At 37.7% G+C, this 20473-nt stretch overlaps 1 protein-coding gene across 1 annotated transcript; it reads right to left on the bottom strand.

Annotated features, from left to right (window-relative positions):
• Positions 1 to 2415: 2415 nt before the first annotated feature.
• LOC128236286 (beta-mannosidase-like) lies at positions 2416 to 19069 on the bottom strand. The gene is made up of 18 exons (XM_052951173.1): positions 18871 to 19069; positions 15629 to 15775; positions 15261 to 15409; positions 14835 to 15034; positions 13230 to 13294; positions 12449 to 12621; positions 11548 to 11716; positions 10986 to 11152; positions 10562 to 10699; positions 9596 to 9724; positions 8623 to 8764; positions 7068 to 7247; positions 5975 to 6072; positions 5213 to 5360; positions 4301 to 4493; positions 3778 to 3916; positions 3193 to 3378; positions 2416 to 2758 (listed from the first exon to the last, which is right to left on the bottom strand). Exons 1-18 carry the CDS (start codon positions 18992 to 18994, stop codon positions 2522 to 2524), a joined length of 2784 nt encoding a protein of 927 aa, XP_052807133.1. The 5' UTR covers positions 18995 to 19069; the 3' UTR covers positions 2416 to 2521.
• Between the last annotated feature and the right edge of the window lie 1404 nt (positions 19070 to 20473).

Genomic DNA, 20473 nt, shown 5'->3' with positions numbered 1-20473 from the left:
TTGGCTCAAGACCACAGTTATCTGCCCCCCGTTGACCAAGATCCGGATGTGAATACAGAAAAAAGAGTGATTGTGTTCAAGTATCAATATTTTATTAAAATTGAATGATAAAGAAGCAAAAAATGTTCTTTTTGCAGAGAACTTGACTGAATTTGACACTCTATTGCAGAAATTGATAGTTTTCAATGTAAATATTGGAAAAATCATAGCTTGTGGAAGTCTGAAAATTAGTTGTTTGTAGCCGATTGACTCCCTGGCGGAAGGGTTATGTATTTGAACTCAATTTTGACAGTCGGGTCAATGGTCAACATGGTGTTTTCTTGTGATTATATTTTGTGTCTTGAATTGTTCTAGAGATGCCATGTCCTTGTTTTTCAATTGGGGTGTGTATAAAGTCAAAAGCCAGGTTAGTGTCTATATGAAACATATAGTAAAAATAACTGTGGTCTCGCGCCAGTTAGCTAAACGTATTTAAACAAAAACAGCAATCATCTGTATTGGATATAACGGCGATTTCTGTATCCGAACAGCCAAGAAAACATCAAGAAAAAAAAATATTAGATAACATTGTGAGGGATCCAAAAGTTATTTTCAAATAGTGTTTTAGCATATGGACCACATCATTTTGCAAACTTTAATGCTCTAGAATGGTATAACTCGTGTTGTAAAACTCTCATCAGATGAGTTCATCCATGCAAAATATGAATATAGGATCAACAGTTATACCCGAACGTACCTTTAATGAAAATGTGTTTGGCTAAATTTTAGAAGCTTAATTCTTAAAGATATGATTCAATGCACTGTTGTTAACTTTTTAAAGGTCATATATGTAAACAGTACACTTATCTAGAATCACTTTTGAAATACTGCAAATCACAAATGTATCCATGAAAGTAGATATTTCAAAAAGTATCAACAGTCATGTTAACAAATTTGTTAATTTTAACAGAGTTCTGAACGAGCGGCCTGTTGTGTAATAACTCGTCGACCTGAAAAAGTCGCCAGGATTACTGGACTACATGACGATTTGAAAAAAAATATATACCTGATTGAACGCATCTTTTCGCTATGTTGACAGAAACTGCTTTCTATCTATACGTTTTCCAAAATCTGAGTGTGTATGCGTTGTCGGTTCAGCCCGCTACCAATTAATCAACAGTATGACGTTGCATGAGAACGACGCTCAGTAGATTTGATCCTCTGACGTCATAAATGACAATGACGTTACACTAGTATAAATGACGTCAATATATCAAGCAGGAGCTACTTTTCATTTATTATAAGTGAAATACAACGTACAAAATATTAATAGGAATAATAATTATAATGTTGATACCAAAATTATATCATAATTATATTATAATAATAGAAATGAGACTATTACTATCATTTCTACTATAAATACTCCTACCGCTACTGATATTGATATTGCTGCTACTACTACTACTACTGCAACTGCTCCTGCTCCTGCTGCTGCTACTGCTAGTGATGCTACTGCTGCTGCTGCTGTTGCTGCTGCTGCTATTACTACAGCTACTTCTACTACAACTACCGCTACTGCTACTGCTACTGCTACTACTACTGCTACTGCTACTGCTACTACTACTACTACTACTACTACTACTACTACTACTACTACAACTACTGCTACTGCTACTGCTACTGCTACTGCTACTGATGCTGCTGCTGCTGCTGCTGCTGCTGCTGCTACTGCTACTGCTACTGCTACTGCTACTACTACTACTACTACTACTACTACTACTACTACTACTACTACTAGTAGTACTACTACTAGTACTACTACTAGTACTACTTCTACTAATCCTACTATTTTTAACGACGTAAATTATTTAAGCAGGAGTATTTTACTAATTATAACTAGAAATTGCTTGTTTGAAAAAGCGCTTGTCTCCCCTATTGTGTGGTCTGAGAAAAAATACATGATGGACATAAAATTTGTAATTTTGGACTGGAGACGAACAAAAACAGTTAAGTTTGGTTTATTCACCCATATTAAATAGTGAATATCTATTGCGACCTTGACCTTTGACCTTGTGATCTCAAAATCAATAGGGTTCATCTACTGACCAACTAGCATACGAAGTATGACGTTAATGGGTGCAAGCGTTCTTTAGTTATTGAGCGGAAACGTAGTGTGACGTACGGACTGACGGACTGACGGACAGGGCAAAAACAATATGTCTCCCCATTAATGGGGAAGACATAGTGACAATCTACTACTATTGCTGCTGCTGCTGCTGTTGCGACTGCAACTGCTGCTACTAATGATGCTGCTGTTGTTATTGCTACTGCTTCTACTTCTACTACTACTACTAGTACTACTACTTAATCATAATAATAACAACAACAACAAAAAACGACAAGAAAAACAACAAAAAGTACAACAAAACATAATCTAAAATATTATTTTATTGCAATATGTATCATTATATACACAACTCAGACAAACTTAATGTTGGTAAAAAAATTAAAACCATTATATCCATGACCATTATGTTATCTAATAATAGGTATCCATAAGCGACTTCACAGTCAGTGAGGATTTTAGAGTGTTCACGTCCACATCCTCCCAAGCGTAAAAGGTCAATGTCATATTTGGCTGATAGAGGAGAATCCCGTTATCGGAAAAACGACCTTTGACTCCATAGGCCTGTAACCACACAAATGCGGCCGGGTGATCAGTTGTTAGGGATATTGTGAACTCTCGGGATGCTGTTCTGGGTTTGACGTCAGTTATCTGAAATAATGATTACTTTTATTCATCATCATCATCATCATCATCATCATCATCATCATCATCATCATCATCACCACCACCACCATCATCATCATCATCATCATCATCATCATCATCATCATCATCATCATCATCATCATCATCATCATCATCATCATTTATTATAATCATCATCATCATCATCATCATCATCATCATCATCATCATCATCATCATCATCATCATCATCATCATCATCATCATTTATTATAATAATCATAATCACTTTTATGATCCGGACAATAATGTGTCAAATAATCTATTTGTTGTCTGTCGTTGCATTGAAACACGCTCGTAATAAATAACTAAAACAGCATTCCAGTTAGTTCAATAGCGATTGAGTGAGTTTGCTTTGAAAAATATACAAACGTTAAATAGTAATTACAAACACTAACCCGTATAATTGCCTTCCGGAGTCCGTCCGCGTTGCTGAAGGTGTCAAGAGGCAGCCAGCTCATGAGATCGGAAGTCTCGTTTCCAAGATGAAACACGAGGAAGCACTTCCGGGGTCGCCCACACCCGCTCTCCGCCACCATGACGTCAACGTCACGACGAAACACGGACTGCGCGGTACTGTTGAGCTAAAAGAGTGACGTACGTAATAGTTGAAGCCCAATACGAAGAGGGTAACGAAACTTTTATTAAAACATGTGTTAAGTTTGATAACTTTCTAATGACTTTATTAAAATGAGAGATATTTATAATTTAATTTAGTTTAAAAAGACTTTTAAAAGCCATATCTACATTCTAGAAAATGAATAAGACATGTTTGTTTACTTCTCAAATCATTATCATTTTTTCTGATATAACAGTGGCGTATCAAGGTGTATATATAACTGAGGGGTTCAACCGTCAAACCCCTCAAAACTGTTATTTCACGTAAAAAAATCGTTCAACCCATCATTTTAGAATACTTTAAAACATCTTATAAAGTGGACATACTCCATTAATGATAACGTATACAAGTGCAATGAACGTACCTGGAATGGCACAGTCCACATTTTCAGCATCACAAAACTGTCCCATGTGAACATTTGAATGTAAAGATTTCCAGAGAAATCCCCGGATTTGACGTCACTTCCGGTATGGGGACTTCCCCAAGTATTCATATCAAACAGGCTGAAAATAGAGAAGATCTATAACCACTTCGATATGGTTCATTTTGTAGCATCCAGATGCAGATAAGAAAGTGAACCAGACAGTTCTAAGACAATAAATAGAGAAATGCCCGTTTAAGACTATGAATAAGTCACACAAAAATAATGGATGTCTGAGATAGGTCAGTTTCGTATTTCAAAAGCTTAAACCGATATATTTAACAATTACGACTTGAATCTCGTTGGTTATATAACTTTAACTACGTATGTAAACTTCGTAAATAACGTATCAAAAATAGTTGTAGCAGCTGTTTTTGCAATCGATTATTTTTAACCGAAAATGTTCAACACTAAAACGCATTCGAAGGCGATCTGGTCATGTATTATTAATCAAGACATAGCATACCTGAATGGCCGAGGGTTTGTCTTAGCCTGAAAGGAAAGGGTGTGACTCACAGGATCCCGGACCTCCTTTACCGATAGTTCGTCCATGATGACGTACACGTCGAGAACGTCACCGTCAACGTAAGGAGAAATGAGCGTAGGGGCAAAGAAATGAGCGGCGTAATAGTGGAGCATCTTCCATTTACCGCCGTATTCTGAACAATTGAAAGAAATTCAGTTAAAACTACAGAGCATCGCAAGTGCGTGTGTTCGTGTATAGACCGTCTTTTATTATACCTGATCCACAACATTCATACACGGAAACGGGTGTCAACGCTCTTCACTTATAAGGCATAACTTTTCCAGAGTAAGGAGACTTATGAGGCTGTATTTAGTGGTCTGCACATATTCACTGAACAGTCGAACTCCGTTGGATCGAACACCCAGAGATCGGCAAATTTACTCCGATCCTCGGAAAATTCGAGACAAGCAGGAATGCTTACCTTCAGTATAAAGAAATCGGTTCTTAACATACAGTTCGAGCCAACGAGTAATTCGAGCAAAACGAGCTCGAGCCAGCGTGGTTTGACTATAATAAGTAAAATTTGGAAAATATGTCATGCTTAGGGCAGAATTCCAAATTACCGCTTATTAATAACGTACATACTTTAATTAGCCTAATGAATCTGCCAGCTATCATTAAACTAATGGTAGTGGGCCCCAGTTTTGAAATGTATCCTTCGTAGTCAATTTGAGATTGCATCCAATTGTATACAACTTGGATAAGTTGTTAACAGGCTATCCCTTGGCTAGTATCAATTTGATTGGTTAATATCAATCACTGTACAAGTTTTGACCAATCAATAAACAGTCTTGCTTAGTTTGGCAATACCAAAATACTTATCTTATACAGGTGACTAAATGAAGTACATACCAAGTGAGGCCCAAGTCGGGGCCTGCCAAATATCAGCCAGCATCCAGTAGAGGGCCCCCATTGTATTCCCCTGTCCCTGGGCATCGAGTCGGTTCTGCCATCGCCGATAGTTCTCTGTCATGGTCCTTATACCGATAGCTTGGTCTATCTGTAGAACATTGTTTGTTTAGAACCCTGCTAGTCTTTTTACTTTATAGGACAGTATTTAAATAGTTGGTAGTCATCAACATGTGTTGACTCTTATGGACTAGTGTCGAAATGGTGTCATTTAAAGTACGATGCCAAAACTACGTACAATCTTCAACTTGGTATGTTTTTACAAAATAACTTCTGAAATTATGACGATTGACTTTTTAGGTAATGAGGCCAAATTTTGATAAAAAGCATTCTACTATTTTAGATTGTTTCTGTTTTGTTTTAGTGTATACATTGGCTCTAATATCGGAATGGTACCAAGAACGCTGAGTTTAACCGTGCTACGACCATCGTGTAGATCAATTACAACGCTATGCACAAATATGCATTATAGTTATCGAACGTTGTCCTTGACAACAGTTCCTTCACCCACTAAGCGATCGTGTATAATTGCATTAAATCGGTGTGTGGCTGCTGTTTTTATAACATGTATTCTCTTTCCAAACTATGGCTTCATTATCTTAAATTACACCGGTCATGATAACAGAAGTAATTTTGTTACGTAGCTCTGTAAATAAATCATGTACATGTAGGGTTCTATGAAAGTCTATTGCATTGGCAGACTACCTGTGTAACAAAGATTATATCTTTGAAACGTTGTTTCCGGTCTGGACAGTTCGGCAAATTCAAATATTGTATTGCCTCCGCCATCATCTCAATGTTACCTGAAGTTAGACCAAAACAGACGATCGGTTGATTTCTTAAAAGATATACATATGCCATACCAAATCGTTTCTATGTTTAACGTCTGTGGACGGATAAGCTTTTGGCTCGCGATCGAAAAATACAGTACATTTTAGATGATCACCGATCTAATCTAATATGTCCAATTTCCTTTTACTATATGATTCCGACTACAGAACATAAGTGTAAGCAACAAGTTTCATACTTTGTACTTGCATTACTGGCATATTTGATATCAGAAAGTGATGCATTCTGTGTGATATTCATAATCAACACACTTAAATACAAGTTTTATTTGAACTCATTTTGCAATGGAAAGTTATCTTATAATTGAGAATGGTCCAGAATGGAGGCTCTGGTGTCTATATTTTACATAGGATTTCATTTAGTGTTGTTGTTTTCAGGGTTCGTTTGTTTGGTAGATATCGTAGAGTTCATGCTAAACATAAAAACAATTTGGTATGCCTTAAAGGATGAAATCATTAACAAGAGACCATTCAATATCGCTAATCTGTTTTTGAAACGTTCACTTCTGGAACCAGCGGGTAAGGTGTAATATCATGTTTAGCTAAATTAACTAGTATACTTTTCGGCGGTCTGTAGAGATTCATCAATGCAATATAAACATGTTTGCCCGTTCTTATGTACAAATCAGACGTAAGCGCGCGAAGACCGGGGACAAAATATCAATGATTTCATTTCTGAACGACATTCTACTGACATATAATTTGGCGCAATATACTTATAAACGGCAATTAAATGTAACTATTAAACTTCTACTTAGGCACATAAAACATGAAAACGTTTGACGTCATGATCACCAAAGGAAACACTTCACGAGGGGCGTAGCGTGTACTAGTACATATAGATTTTAACGATCACCCGGTGAAATATCAATTGCGATCTTACAATGAACGAAATATTTATCATCAATGTTATTCTAACATCCTTTTACGAGGACAAGATAACGACCTACCAAATGGGTGATGATTCCTGTATTCGTTCAAATCGGACCAGTAGTCCATGTCGGACTGGTTATAGACTGGTTCCAGGGACTCATAGCTCGGATATGACTGTAGACCAAACTCCGATGACAGCCGTGGTATACGGTATTGACTTGGGTCGTAGAAGGGTACCAGGTACATGTACTCGTGAACTGAAATGGAACTAATATTGTAAACTGGTTCCAGGGTTTCGAAACTCGGACATGATTGAAGACCAAACACCATCCTACAATAATGAGCGAACAGGAATCTACCATAGTCAAACAATCGTCAAAAGACTAGTTGACGTTCATTTAGGTGGACGTACTGTAACAAAGGAACAGACAACAGATTTTACAGGGGCAGACAACATTTTTACGTCGGCTTAAAAAACAACAGGATTAGGGATTACTGTATTTTCTTTTGAGATTTCAATAAATTGGGCGGCGTATGTACCGCCCCGTAAGGACTGTCGACTCTCACGCGAGAAAAGGCTACTTTTACGCGTGAGAGACGACAGCCCTGACGGGGCGGTACATTCTCCGGTCATAAAAGGTAACCAGCTTCTAGTAAGTCTGGGTTGAAATTTTACTAGTTTAAATTAACAATGTAGATCAATGCATACTTCATTAATTCATTTCGACCAGAGTTGTAAAGTAATGGTTTAATACTTGTAATACCTGGATACGACTGGAGACCGAACTCCATTGACACTTATAGTTTACGGCATAACATAATTGTACTAGGTACTTGTACTGACGAGTTCACTTACACTCGTGAAAGTGTCGAATCCGTAGTCTTTAGACACTTAATTGACTAAAATTTCAGGAGCTACATGTTTGATCTACCGCTTCACCACTAAAACAACTAACTAGCGGTGGTCTTGAGTGACAATGGCTTCAATGGTCCACGTTAAAGAACCAGAGTAGCTCCAACCAGGGTTACACTAAGTCCAACAGCCTTGCAACACTCGAAAAAATAAACCTACTTACCCACTTCTCTTAAAGCTGCATTCTCACAGTTTTACCGTTTTGACAACTTTTTTTTTGTCTTGGAATGAGCAAATTTTGGCGTAAATATCTGCAAACTACTGATATAAGACTGCTGACAAAAGACCAGATCGCAGATTTTCATATTTCTGCTCGAAAATTAATGTTTTATGACTTAAATCGTTACTAACGGTTTAAGAAAAATGCATTAAACATCATTGTTTTAACTTAAATATAAAAATCTGCGATCTAATGTTTAGTCAGCAGTCTTATATAACTCGTTTCCATGGGGTTTCGCAAAAATTGGCTCGTTCCAAGACAAAAAATAAAAAAAGTTGTCAAAGCGTTCAATCTGTGAGAGTGCAGCTTTAAACTGGAACCGCAATCACACATTTGATTGGATAATTCAAACAAAGCACATACAACGAGCTAGCTAAAGTACAATAGTTGAATTCAATGACCTGAAATACTAATTTATTTGTTGATCCATTCGTTTAGATACTTTGACCGATAAGACGATTCAAATATAAAAAAAAATAAAAAAAATAAACATCCATACTGTCGCCATAATGCGTGTCGTAGGGCTTGCGGGCGATCCATCCTTCCTCTTCTGTTTCCATGCCATTACTGGGGCTGGAAGACAGGAATGGGCGACTGTTGTCTTCCGCCAACACCACCGTCCTTATTGTGTCAACATAAAGCTGAAAATACATAGTGTGCGGTTTAAAGTTGCTTTTCTCCTGACAAACGTGTGTCTTAAAGGGACTCGTTGACGCTTTATAATGTCAGACATCAAAAGAAATAAGTAAGTTATCAAAAGTTCACAGTTTCGACCCGGCCTGGAAACACATGATTTACCTTTTTTCTTGCATAACTTGAATTTTCAGTTTGTGTAATCAAAAAGCGATGTATTAAACGCAGTTTTTTTTACATTTCGTTAAAAAGCAAATGCGACAATGTTTACTTATGTATATGATGCGTAATCATTTTTGTTGAATGCTCCTCTAAAACAGCAACAGCGCTTTTTAAAATGATTTATTTCGTGACGTAAATATAATGTTTGTTTATAAAGGGTATTCATCTGCGCTTTATTAAAATGCCATAATTTAGTTTTCATAAATTGTATGAAATGGCTCGCTTTTGGGCGTATCTTCTCTGGCCGAATCTTCTCAGGTGGACTTTATTTATTAAACAAGGGAAATAACTAAAACAAATTATGTCTTCGTCTTTACCTTGAGGTAGTCGTTCTTGTATCGCATGTAGTTGATGTCAGGCGGACTTCATTTATTAACCAAGGGAAATAACTCAAACAAATTATCACTCTGTCTTTACCTTGAGGTAGTCGTTCTTGTATCGCGTGAAGTTGATGTCAGACGGACTTCATTTATTAACCAAGGGAAATAACTCAAACAAATTATCACTCTGTCTTTACCTTGAGGTAGTCGTTCTTGTATCGCGTGAAGTTGATGTCAGACGGACTTCATTTATTAACCAAGGGAAATAACTCAAACAAATTATCACTCTGTCTTTACCTTGAGGTAGTCGTTCTTGTATCGCGTGTAGTTGATGTCCGTCCCGTACCAGTCCTGTACCAGGGCTTTCTCATTCTCGTTATTGCCGCTCAGCGCGATGATGGATGGATGGTGTTTCAGGCGCCGTACCTGCCGCGAGCAGAAATGTCATCAATATGTAATGTTACGCATTATAAGCTCAACAAGACATCAATAACTTTATTGTAAACAGACTATTTTCCTAAAAATCAATTTAGCATGACACATGCAGAAGGTCGTATAAACTTCACATCTTCAAATCTTTTCTACACCACTGACGCGTTTTATCAGTATAATCTATTATTCTATACATTTATTATTAAATAATTAGATTGCTTTGGTGACTGATCCCTCCGTTTTGTGTTTGTTTGTTTTTTGGCATTGACTTAAATGCGGAAACACGAAAATGCGTAATATTTCTCCCAACGAACTTAGATAACAGAGAGTATTTCACTAATTAATTGATGTTACATTGTACGTAATTATATGCTGTAACATGTCGCATCCATATGAATATTTCCCTTGCATCTTATAGCGTTTACAGGTGCATAAGCCACTCCTGTTAAACAGACACTGCGTTTTGTTTTTTTCATCAGCGTAATCAGACAAAGTCGACGGAGTAAAACATGGGAAAGGCACACATGACGTTCTGCCAAATCGTGTGTCTGTCCGCACCGGATAACCTCGTCCATATATTCATTTTTTCCATAAATCATAAGAGCGTAACTTCAATTGAACGAGTACTTCCGGTGTAGAAACAGTAGCCATATCAAGACATTAATATGTGCCCGTTGCACGGCCTCCGTACGGACGGACTTGACGTAGGGGTCTGTAGCGGGTTAGATAAAATAGGCGAATATAACATTGCTTGTTCACAATGTTAACCCTCGTTCACAAGAGAAAGAGTGCTACTGATATTTTAACACTGGCCATACAAAGCCAACACACCTGCTGCGTGGCTTCAATACGAACGGACGCCAGGAAGGCGTCGTTGGCAGGGTACATGGCGCAGGCGAACATGAAGTCCTGCCAGATCATGATTCCTAGCTCGTCCGCAATCTCATAGAACATGTCGAACTCGTAAATCTGAAATCAGAATGTCAACGTGTCGTATGAGTTGCTATAGGAAGTATCAATGCTCATAAGTCGTTATAATCATGTCTGTTTAAATTGATCTGCTGATGGTTTGACTATTTTTTTCTACTTGAACATAAAATAGCAATCTGGACGATTGACAACAAGTCGATGTTTTTAGTCAACGCGGCCTGGACCTTGATTCAAAGAAGCAAGTATATTGAAAAGATAATTGATTGCAGCATTTTTTTTTTATTTTTTTTTTGGTCTTACCGAAGAAAGCTGACCAGCATCTTACCCCACCACCCCAAACCCGCATGGCGTTCATATGAACGTCGGCGGCAGATTTGAGATAAGTGTATATCCGGTCACGTGTCACGCGCTCCAGGAAACTGTCGGCAGGAATCCAGTTGGAGCCCTTGAGAAACACCGGCCGTCCGTTGATCCGGAAGTAGAAGGTGCGACCTAATGGAATGAAAGTATCGGTAGAAATGAAGACAGATTTGTGTCGTTTAATATAACGCCGTAGTGAAATTAGAACGCTAAATAGTTAAATCATCGAGTACGAATATAAATACATCTGGTTGATAATGAATAACTTAATAAAAGTAACTCAAATTTAGAATGTACTTAAGTTATCGTAATATATATATATATGATTTATTTGTTATTCATATGCAATAACATTATAAAACACTACATTTAACAGCTTTAAATGTTGGTGACATCATAAACGTGCGCATGGATAAAGGTAAAATCTCCTAGAATTGACCAAAGTGCATTTCCTCCAAACATTAAAATCTCACATAGAAAATGCGCAATTAGAATTAGGGAATACAAAACAAAACCGAGTGTTTTACCGAGTGACTTATTGACGGAGACGTAATCTTGCACGAGCTCCACAGTTCGGAAGCCTATTTTTAGCTTGCGTGTGTTCATGGTTCCCAGCGCATCTGTGTAGAAAACAAACAGCTCGTAGAGAGTCTGGTTCCCGTATCCGTTTGGCCACCACTCGTTGATTGAAACCGACTGGAAAAAAATATATGGTGTCGGCACATAACGAAATGCTTCCGGTTCATTGTATCACTTGAAGAAGTTCATAACGTGATGTTTATCCACATTTGGGAAGCATTTAATGGTGTGCCATTGCATTATTGTATGTAGTTTGAAGTTGACACATGATTTATATCATATATGAAGACACTTGAGTGGATTTGAATGATAGTTCGCAGGACCTTTTTCTTTGATGGAGGAATTCTGAGATGACCCAAGCGATGCGGCCATAACTGTGTCACATCGACGTTATTACACTTGAAACGAATGATGATAGAAAAAAAAACGAATATTCTTCATATGGTTTTCTGGTGTTTATTCAATAGACAAAGTGTTCATGCTTAGTAAAACAATAGTATTAATGCTGATATCTTTTCTGGAAATCCATAATAAAGAAGTAAACAGGAGTCATTTTACATATAACAAAGAACAAATTTCTTTGTGTGCCTACTCCATTTATAATTATACAAAATGCACAAGAAGATCCAAAAGACGGAAAGTTTGATATTTAAATAAGTTAAAATCTTTAACACGCTATAACAAACAAAGAATAAATGAGTTTACACATTACTTTTTGTTAAGTCTAATAGCCAGACTTGGGTTTTAGAGTGTGGGTATGAAAGAAAGAGCTAAACAATCTCCTGTTACGGTAGGATTAAAAAAACAACTTCCCAGCCACTGTCATTTCAGAAGAAAATAAGTGCTTACCTTCGGTATCGAAATATCAAATGAGACTTTGCTATGGTCATGGTCGAGGGTGACGGACTTCGAGCTTACGATCGGGGTTCCATCAAGTTTGACCTCAAGTTGACCTTGAACGGGGCCGCCCGCTGTCGGCTCCATAAATACGTCCACCTTAAGGCGCCAGGAGCCGTCGCTGCCTAAAGAGGAGAGATGGGGTAATATTAAGAAGTCTGAATACTTCTATATATGTTAACAATATACGATCCCTTGTCATATAGTTAAATTCGTTCGATCATGAACGGGCCTGCTCATACGTGCTCCTGAACGTTGACCAGCTTAAGACACAAGAACAGGCATCACATTGAATGGAGATGGCCATAATCTACAAATGTTAACAATATACGATCCCTTGTCATATAGTTAAATTCGTTCGATCATGAACCGGCCTGCTCATACATGCTCCTGGACGTTGACCAGCTTAAGACACAAGAACAGGCATCACATTGAGTGGAGATGGCCATAATGTCATATTATAACAACATTTATACAATACGTTTTCGTACACTTTATTCCATGGATGATTTATTTTGTGGACACGATCACCTACTGTTGCTTCAATCATGAGGTTCACCTTAAGGCGCCCGGAACAGTCGCCGCCAGAGATGGATAGGAGTGGTCAATATGACGGAGCAATGAAAAGAAACCGTTGCGTGGAGATGTAGGGTTGAGGCTACAATATATATAATCGGAATTTTTCACTTAAAATTGATAAGTGTATTATAAAGACCCCAAGAAGACCACTTACTTGTGGTTTCTGTTGTCACGTCTCTGATAACAGCCGTCTGGTAGCCTTGGATGTAAATGTCCTTCCTGTAAACAAACAAAAGACAGATCCATAAAAAACACACTTCATTATTACAGACGAATACGTGCTGTACAAATTTCATTACAACAGATGAATCCGTGCTGAACAAACTTTTTTACCACAGATGGATCTGTGATAAACAAACTTTATAACAACAGATGGATCCGTGATGAACAAACTTTAAACAACAGATGGATCCGTGATGAACAAACTTCATTACAAAAGATGGATCCGTGATGAACAAACTTTATAACAACAGATGGATCCGTGATGAACAAACTTTATAACAACAGATGGATCCGTGATGAACAAACTTTATAACAACAGATGGATCCGTGATGAACAAACTTTATAACAACAGATGGATCCGTGATGAACAAACTTTATAACAACAGATGGATCCGTGATTAACAAACTTCATTACAACAGATGGCCCCGTGAACAAACTTCATTACAACAGATGGATCCGTGATAAACAAACTTCATTACAACAGATGGTTCCGTGATGAACAAACTTTATAACAACAGATGGATCCATGATAAACAAACTTTATAACAACAGATGGATCCGTGATAAACAAACATTATAACAACAGATGGATCCGTGATAAACAAACTTTATAACAACAGATGGATCCGTGATGAACAAACTTTATAACAACAGATGGATCCGTGATGAACAAACTTTATAACAACAGATGGATCCGTGATGAACAAACTTCATTACAACAGATGGCCCCGTGAACAAACTTCATTACAACAGATGGATCCGTGATGAACAAACTTCATTACAACAGATGACCCAGTGAACAAACTTCAGTACAACAGATGGATCCGTGCTGAACAAACTTCATTACAACAGATGGCCCCGTGAACAAACTTCATTACACCAGATGGATCCGTGATTAACAATTTTCATTACAACAGATGACCCAGTGAACAAACTTCATTACAACAGATGGATCCGTGATGAACAAACTTCATTACAACAGATGACCCAGTGAACAAACTTCATTACAACAGATGGATCCGTGATTAACAAACTTCATTACAACAGATGGCCCAGTGAACAAACTTCATTACAACAGATGGATCCGTGCTGAACAAACTTCATTACAACAGATGGCCCCGTGAACAAACTTCATTACAACAGAGGGATATGTGCTGAACAAACTTCATTGCAACAGATGGATCCGTGCAGAGCACACCTCATTATAACAATATCAAATCAGTATGAAAGATTTTGTTTCAGGAAATTGGTTTTATTGATAAAAATCAAGTCCAAAATCCCACGCGTCGGCATATTTCCACGCGGCCACATTTTCTGTTTTTAATTTAAAGGCTCAATATACGATTTTGTGTTTAATAGAACATTTTGTATAATACTTCTACATATATAATATATACCCCATTGTCTAGATCTTTTCTTAACGATTCCAATAGTACCAACATCTCAATATTTTTTGAAAAAGTGACTAATAGCCATCGTAAAAATTAGCCGTCGCACGATTGTGGGGCTTGCCATTTTGATGCTATTTTCCGTACCATATTCCTTGTGTGGGAAAAGCCGGTCCCCAGTCCCAACTGAATGAACACTGCGTCTTCCGGATCAAGTTTGCCCCACACGCGCCGTGGTACTGGTGCGGGACGCACGTTGGGAGAATGGCGTACGGCATGGAGGTAGCCATCTCCTTAACATACTGGGTCGCCGAGCGGAATGCAATCGTAATGACGTTGTCGCCGAGCTTGAAAAGGGGATAAAATGTTTGATACAGTGCCTTTATTAATTTTGTAAATGAACATTAGCATAACAGTATAACAGCTTTAAACAGCTTTTAACCAGAATCTGAGGTTTAAATACGCACATGCTAAATGGTCATTAGAGACCTGCCAGAAGATGTATGTTTGCGTTGACAATGAGCTTATCCAAATGGCAAAATGTTCTGTTCTTGTAAATCTCAGCTTATTTACCTTTAACGCTGACTTGACGTCAAACACGTATCTGATGAACATGTTGTCTGTCTTTCCTACAGTGACGTTATTGACCGTTACCGTGGCAACCGTATCCAGACCCTCACACACCAAAACTACCGTTGGGTTAGACATCAGGTCTGCCGTTGCTGTCCAGAAAAGAAGTTGCATTAACGTTTGTGTCTCACAGTGATTGCATTTTAATATTTTCAATGTTTCAAACAGCGAGGTTACCATGTTTAAAGTCTATCATAAAGATTCAATATTCCCCGAAAAGCATTAATCATATAACTTTGACGCATTGTTATTTGTCTGTCTGTCTCTTCAATTTTCGGAGCGACATCTAGGACGATCCGTTATGGCCTAACCTTGAAATGATCGGGTGTAATTCCAGTCCATATCTCCGACCCAGGCATACACTTCGTCATTCCGTCGAAAGTAGGGGTCGCCAATGACACCAGCCGCCATGAGAGCCGTGAACATGGAACCCGGAACAGTCCCTGGCACACTGACATCTGAAATGTCAACGTTTACATTCAATTAAACATGAGCATGTTTGCGACACGTGGTATATGAGTATCGCAAGCATGCCTGGTTGTGTTTTTATATTCTGGCAATTATGGTGAACGATGCCGTGCACAAGAAGTTCGGACCTGCCAAAGTGGCAACAGCAAAGAAACATTTTAGACGGTGTTCTTTGGAATACCGGTTTGTTTCTGAACTGATTGCGTTTGAATAGGGTTTGCATCCAAAGTACGAGTTGTATTATTGCAAAGTGATGACTGGTTTATTTATTTTCAATGGCTGCATTCATAGCGCTCAACGCCCCAACATCTGTGCGCTGCCAGTACTTTGATTTGAGAGAAATTGTGATGGCAAAGCACTCCGTGTTGAGTGTTATTAGCAAACAGGAAAAAAAACGTTAGCGTGTTTTACCTGAATATCGATTATACACAGTTATAATTTTCCTGCTACTCCTTTAAAGGTACACGCTCATGTTTTGAACCAAAAATTAGTTTTCCCGGTAGTGCATCTGAAAACAATTTTTTATCATAATTGTACTCTATGATATCGAAATTGCAGAAAATATACATTTGAAGCATGAAAAAAATATATATTTTGGGTTTCGTGGATACGAACACACGCCGGCAGTGTCAAGAACAAATAAGAAAATCGCGGCCTAAACCAAAAGGCTACATTAAATTATACAACAGTGATGGATATTTTGACATTTAAAAATACATTGATAACATCACGTGATAATGACAATAACCCAATCACGCAACAACGAATCGCTTAAACCCGTTAGTAAGGCTATCAAAAGTTTCAAAAGTATGGTCTTGAAAGACAGTATTTAAGAAAATATCAGTTTTGTTGCTGAAGGGTTCCAGCTTTCAGCATCTTAATTTTAACACTGCTACTGATCTGCCACTCTTTATTTCGTAATAAATACTGTATTTTACAAACTACGAGCGAGTTCCTTTAAAGCTGCTCTCTCACGGATTGTACGTTTTAACAACTTTTTTTATTTATTGTCTTGGATCGAGCGAATTTATGCGAACATGCATGGAAACCAGTGATAAAAGACAGCTGACAAAAAAACCAGAACGCAGATTTTCATATCTAAGTTCAAAAGTGATGTTTTCTGCTTTTTTTCTTAAATCGTTTGTAACGCTTTACGCCATAAAACCTTCTTTTTCTCACCGAAATAGGTAAATCTGCGGTCTGATCTTTTATCAGCAGTTTGCATATATTTAGGCAAAAAATTGGCTTATTCCAAGACAACAGAATTAAAAGTTGTCAAAACGCTTAATGTGAGAGATTGCAGCTTTAAGATATTCCCGTTTATTGATTGTACAGGAGATCAAAGTTTGATAATTATTTGTGACTAATTGGAAAGTATCGGTTTTCACTTTCATTTTATAGTTTGGTTGCTAGGTAGCCATCGCGAACATTCAACAGGGAATATGATGAATCCATTACAAAAGACGGATGAAAATTGATTTGCTGAGGAAAAAAATGTTTTAATGTTCAACATATGATTTACTACTGCAAATGTAAACACTTTAAGAAAAGTTACTATTTACTAAATCGATTTCCTCTGTTTAACTGCTTGATGAAAGAGTAGAAATTAGAATATTCACATAAATTGCGTTTGATTCACTGCGATATCTTAAAGATGCACTCTTACTCCCAAATAAGATTTACCACAATTGATTAAAATGTTTTTAATAAACCAAAAAGGATGAATAGATGTCAAAACAATGATTCGTATGATGGGTATAGAGTTTAATTTGAAAGAAAGCTGCAGAAAACACGATATATTATGAGACGATAGTTGATCAAAGGATTTTAAAAGTAGTTCTTAAAGTTGATATTTTCACTGCTTATTTCGCAGCGAAAATATGAAACTGATATTTTCACTGTTGTTATTTCACTGATAAAACTCCATATTTCATCGAAAGGCATGAAAGAAACGGTTACAATCTTGTTATCAGTAATTCATATTTCCATAAATGCATTATTTAGTAAGTAGTTAAAGGCTTATCACTCAAAATTTATATTTGTTATACATGTGTATGTATTGATTTTGGATAAGACTGCAACTTTTAGACCGGGGATAGTGAAATGGAGACCCAGGGGCCGTATTCACTAATGTCTTGTAGGAGTGTGAGACCAAGGCTAAGGAACATGAACTCTTAATTGTTTTAAAATATATATAAAATATTGTGTTTACAAAAGAAGTCTCTTTGGTTGTAGAACATATATATTTGGAAAAGGTTCAACAATTGTTAGCATCTTTGCTACTTTTATAGCATTTCAACAGTATTGTGATGTTGTTGTTGTTGTTGTTGTTGTTGTTGTGTCTTAGCCTCAAACATGCACTCAATACGTTAGCGGATACGGAAACGAAACTTTCTTTGTAGTAAACGACCATTAAAATTGACAGAAGTGTAAGCATTCATGTGCACATGACATTTAATCTACGGAATATGGGCGCTTTGCTTCCCGATTTATGCACCAGTCAATTGTTGACACGCCTCAAAGGTCCGGTAAATGGCGGGGACTTTGATTTTCGGTCTAGTAAATCCCGGGTAAAATCACCGCTCTGTGGGATTAAACTGCCGGTAAAATCCCCGCAAATGCCCCGCACCCCGGATATTTCATAAGATAAGGCCTATCCCCCGCTATTTTCGGCGTGAGTACAAAATACCCGCACACACTTGGCACTGCGGACCCACCTGGAAGGTAAAAACCCGGCCCATCTCCCCCCTTTCCCCGGTATACCTCCGGACCTGAGGGGGAGGTGGCGTGGTTACAATTGACTGGTGCATTAGCAAAACATTGACAGGTTAGCATAAGGGGAATCCCTTAATTATCCGATATCGGGTAACATAAGGGGGACTCCCTTTATTTCCCGATATCGAGTAACATTGATCTCTTCTACAAGCAGTATATTATATTGTGTATCGAATACAGTATGTAGAAAAAAACATTTATGAAAGGACAAGTTTTTAGTTATTATTTAAGTCAACATTTATTCATAAATGTTACTCCTTGTCCTTTTTTTCTTAATGATTTATTCAGTCTGTATAAAACTAAATCTTACTTTTTGATGATACCGCCCAGTGTCCATTTAGGTCGATAGTCCTTAAACACAAGGCATCTTTAATTGTAAATGTAACTAAAAATGAAACGACGCATATGAATGCTTTTATTTTGGAAGGATGCATGGTCTTTAAATACTAGTAAAGTTGACTCTACTATCTTATCTGAATGTAATGTTATTGTTTGTTTAGCGTATATTCAAGATGGCTTACGCGTTATCTAGTACTAAAGTACTTAAGCGGAAAAAGGCACTTCACGGCCTATATGAAAGGTCAAACGCGTTGAAGATTCCCTCGCAGTTAAACAAATCGAGATATGCAATTTTAAAAACACCAACAGCTATAGTAGGGTTTTATTGGAGCAAATATAGCAACAGCAGCAGCAACAGTAGCGGTACAATTGTAGCAAACGTACCAACAGCAGCAGCAATAATGGCGGTATTGTTGTATCAAAAGTAGCAACAACAGCAGCAGCAAGAGTAGCGGTAATATTTGGGCAAAAACAACAACAACAACAGCAACAATGGCAGTATAATTGTTGCAAAAGTAGCAAAAAAATTAGCGCCGGTATTATTTGAGCAAAAGTTAAGGGCTGTTCCAAATTTTGACGGGAAGTGGTTTCGGAGGGCAGTCCCCACCTCGGTCGAAATTCAAATTTAAATATTTTGGTCTTAACTTTTTGAACATTACAAATTCATGGTAATGATACGTGAAAAGTAGTCAAGGGATGACACTTCAGTTTTATACATGGTTTATACCTGGTTAAGAGGGCTTGGGGCTTACCACGAGATTTGTTTTACCAGTCTATTGATAAATGCAGCTTCTTCTCTTTATTGTTGTGGAGCTGGTGGATAGATCTCCAATAAAAATAAGATGTCTATTTCATACAGATTGTCATTCTCATAACAGAAGTAAAATATAGTTTTTCCAATACATACCGGTATAATTATGGCAGTTGGTATTTGCATATAGAATTACGCTGTCTGGCTTAATTGCCAGGGGCGAATCCAGGATTCGTCGTTAGAGGGGGCCCCTGCCTCAGAGACGAAAATAATTTGGTTTAAAGTGTTGGCGGGGGTGGGGGGGTAGGGTTTTCCCCCAAGAAAATTTCAATTATCTCAAGTCCGATATGGTGCATTTTAGGCGTATTTTATGACTTTTCTTCTCCTATATTGCAATAAACAGTAAACTTACACGATTTTAGAGGTGGCGCGCGCCGGATGCGCCCACCCCCCCGAATCCGCTAGTGATTGCAACTATCAATAATTTATTATCTTTATCGGTATGACTCATATTTCGCTAACATTGCTGTCTTCACTAGCGGATCAATGGGTAGAAGGGAACCCTGCCACCCAGCCCCCAAAAATGTCCAATTGAATATTTCAAGTCGATGTGATAGAATAATAATGCATAAATTATACAATAATGTACTAGTGGATCCAGGAGAGGGGCGGACGGGGGGGCACCCCTCCCCCTTTAATCGTCCAAGTTTACCATTTTATTTTAATAGAAGAAAAAATAAGTCATAAAAACGCCCAAAATGCACCATTTCGGACAAGAAATTGTTAACCTTTTTATTTGGGAGTACCTAAAAAAACCTACCAA

This window comes from Mya arenaria, chromosome 5 (assembly GCF_026914265.1).
Source record: "Mya arenaria isolate MELC-2E11 chromosome 5, ASM2691426v1".
Taxonomy (NCBI): Eukaryota; Metazoa; Mollusca; class Bivalvia; order Myida; family Myidae; genus Mya; species Mya arenaria.
The sequence above is the reverse complement of the archived record's forward strand: the minus strand, read 5'-3'. Positions and strand labels throughout refer to the sequence as shown.

What these genes read in the sequence shown, in the direction of transcription:
- LOC128236286 (XM_052951173.1), bottom strand. Translation starts at nt 18,994, where the DNA reads ATGCATCCTTCCAAAATAAAAGCATTCATATGCGTCGTTTCATTTTTA. An exon ending in TTTCCCACACAAGGAATATG is followed by an intron (nt 13,295 to 14,834) that starts GTACGGAAAATA and finishes GTTTGTTTACAG; the next exon opens with GAAGGACATTTACATCCAAG. An exon ending in TGTGGACTGTGCCATTCCAG is followed by an intron (nt 3,379 to 3,777) that starts GTACGTTCATTG and finishes TCACTCTTTTAG; the next exon opens with CTCAACAGTACCGCGCAGTC.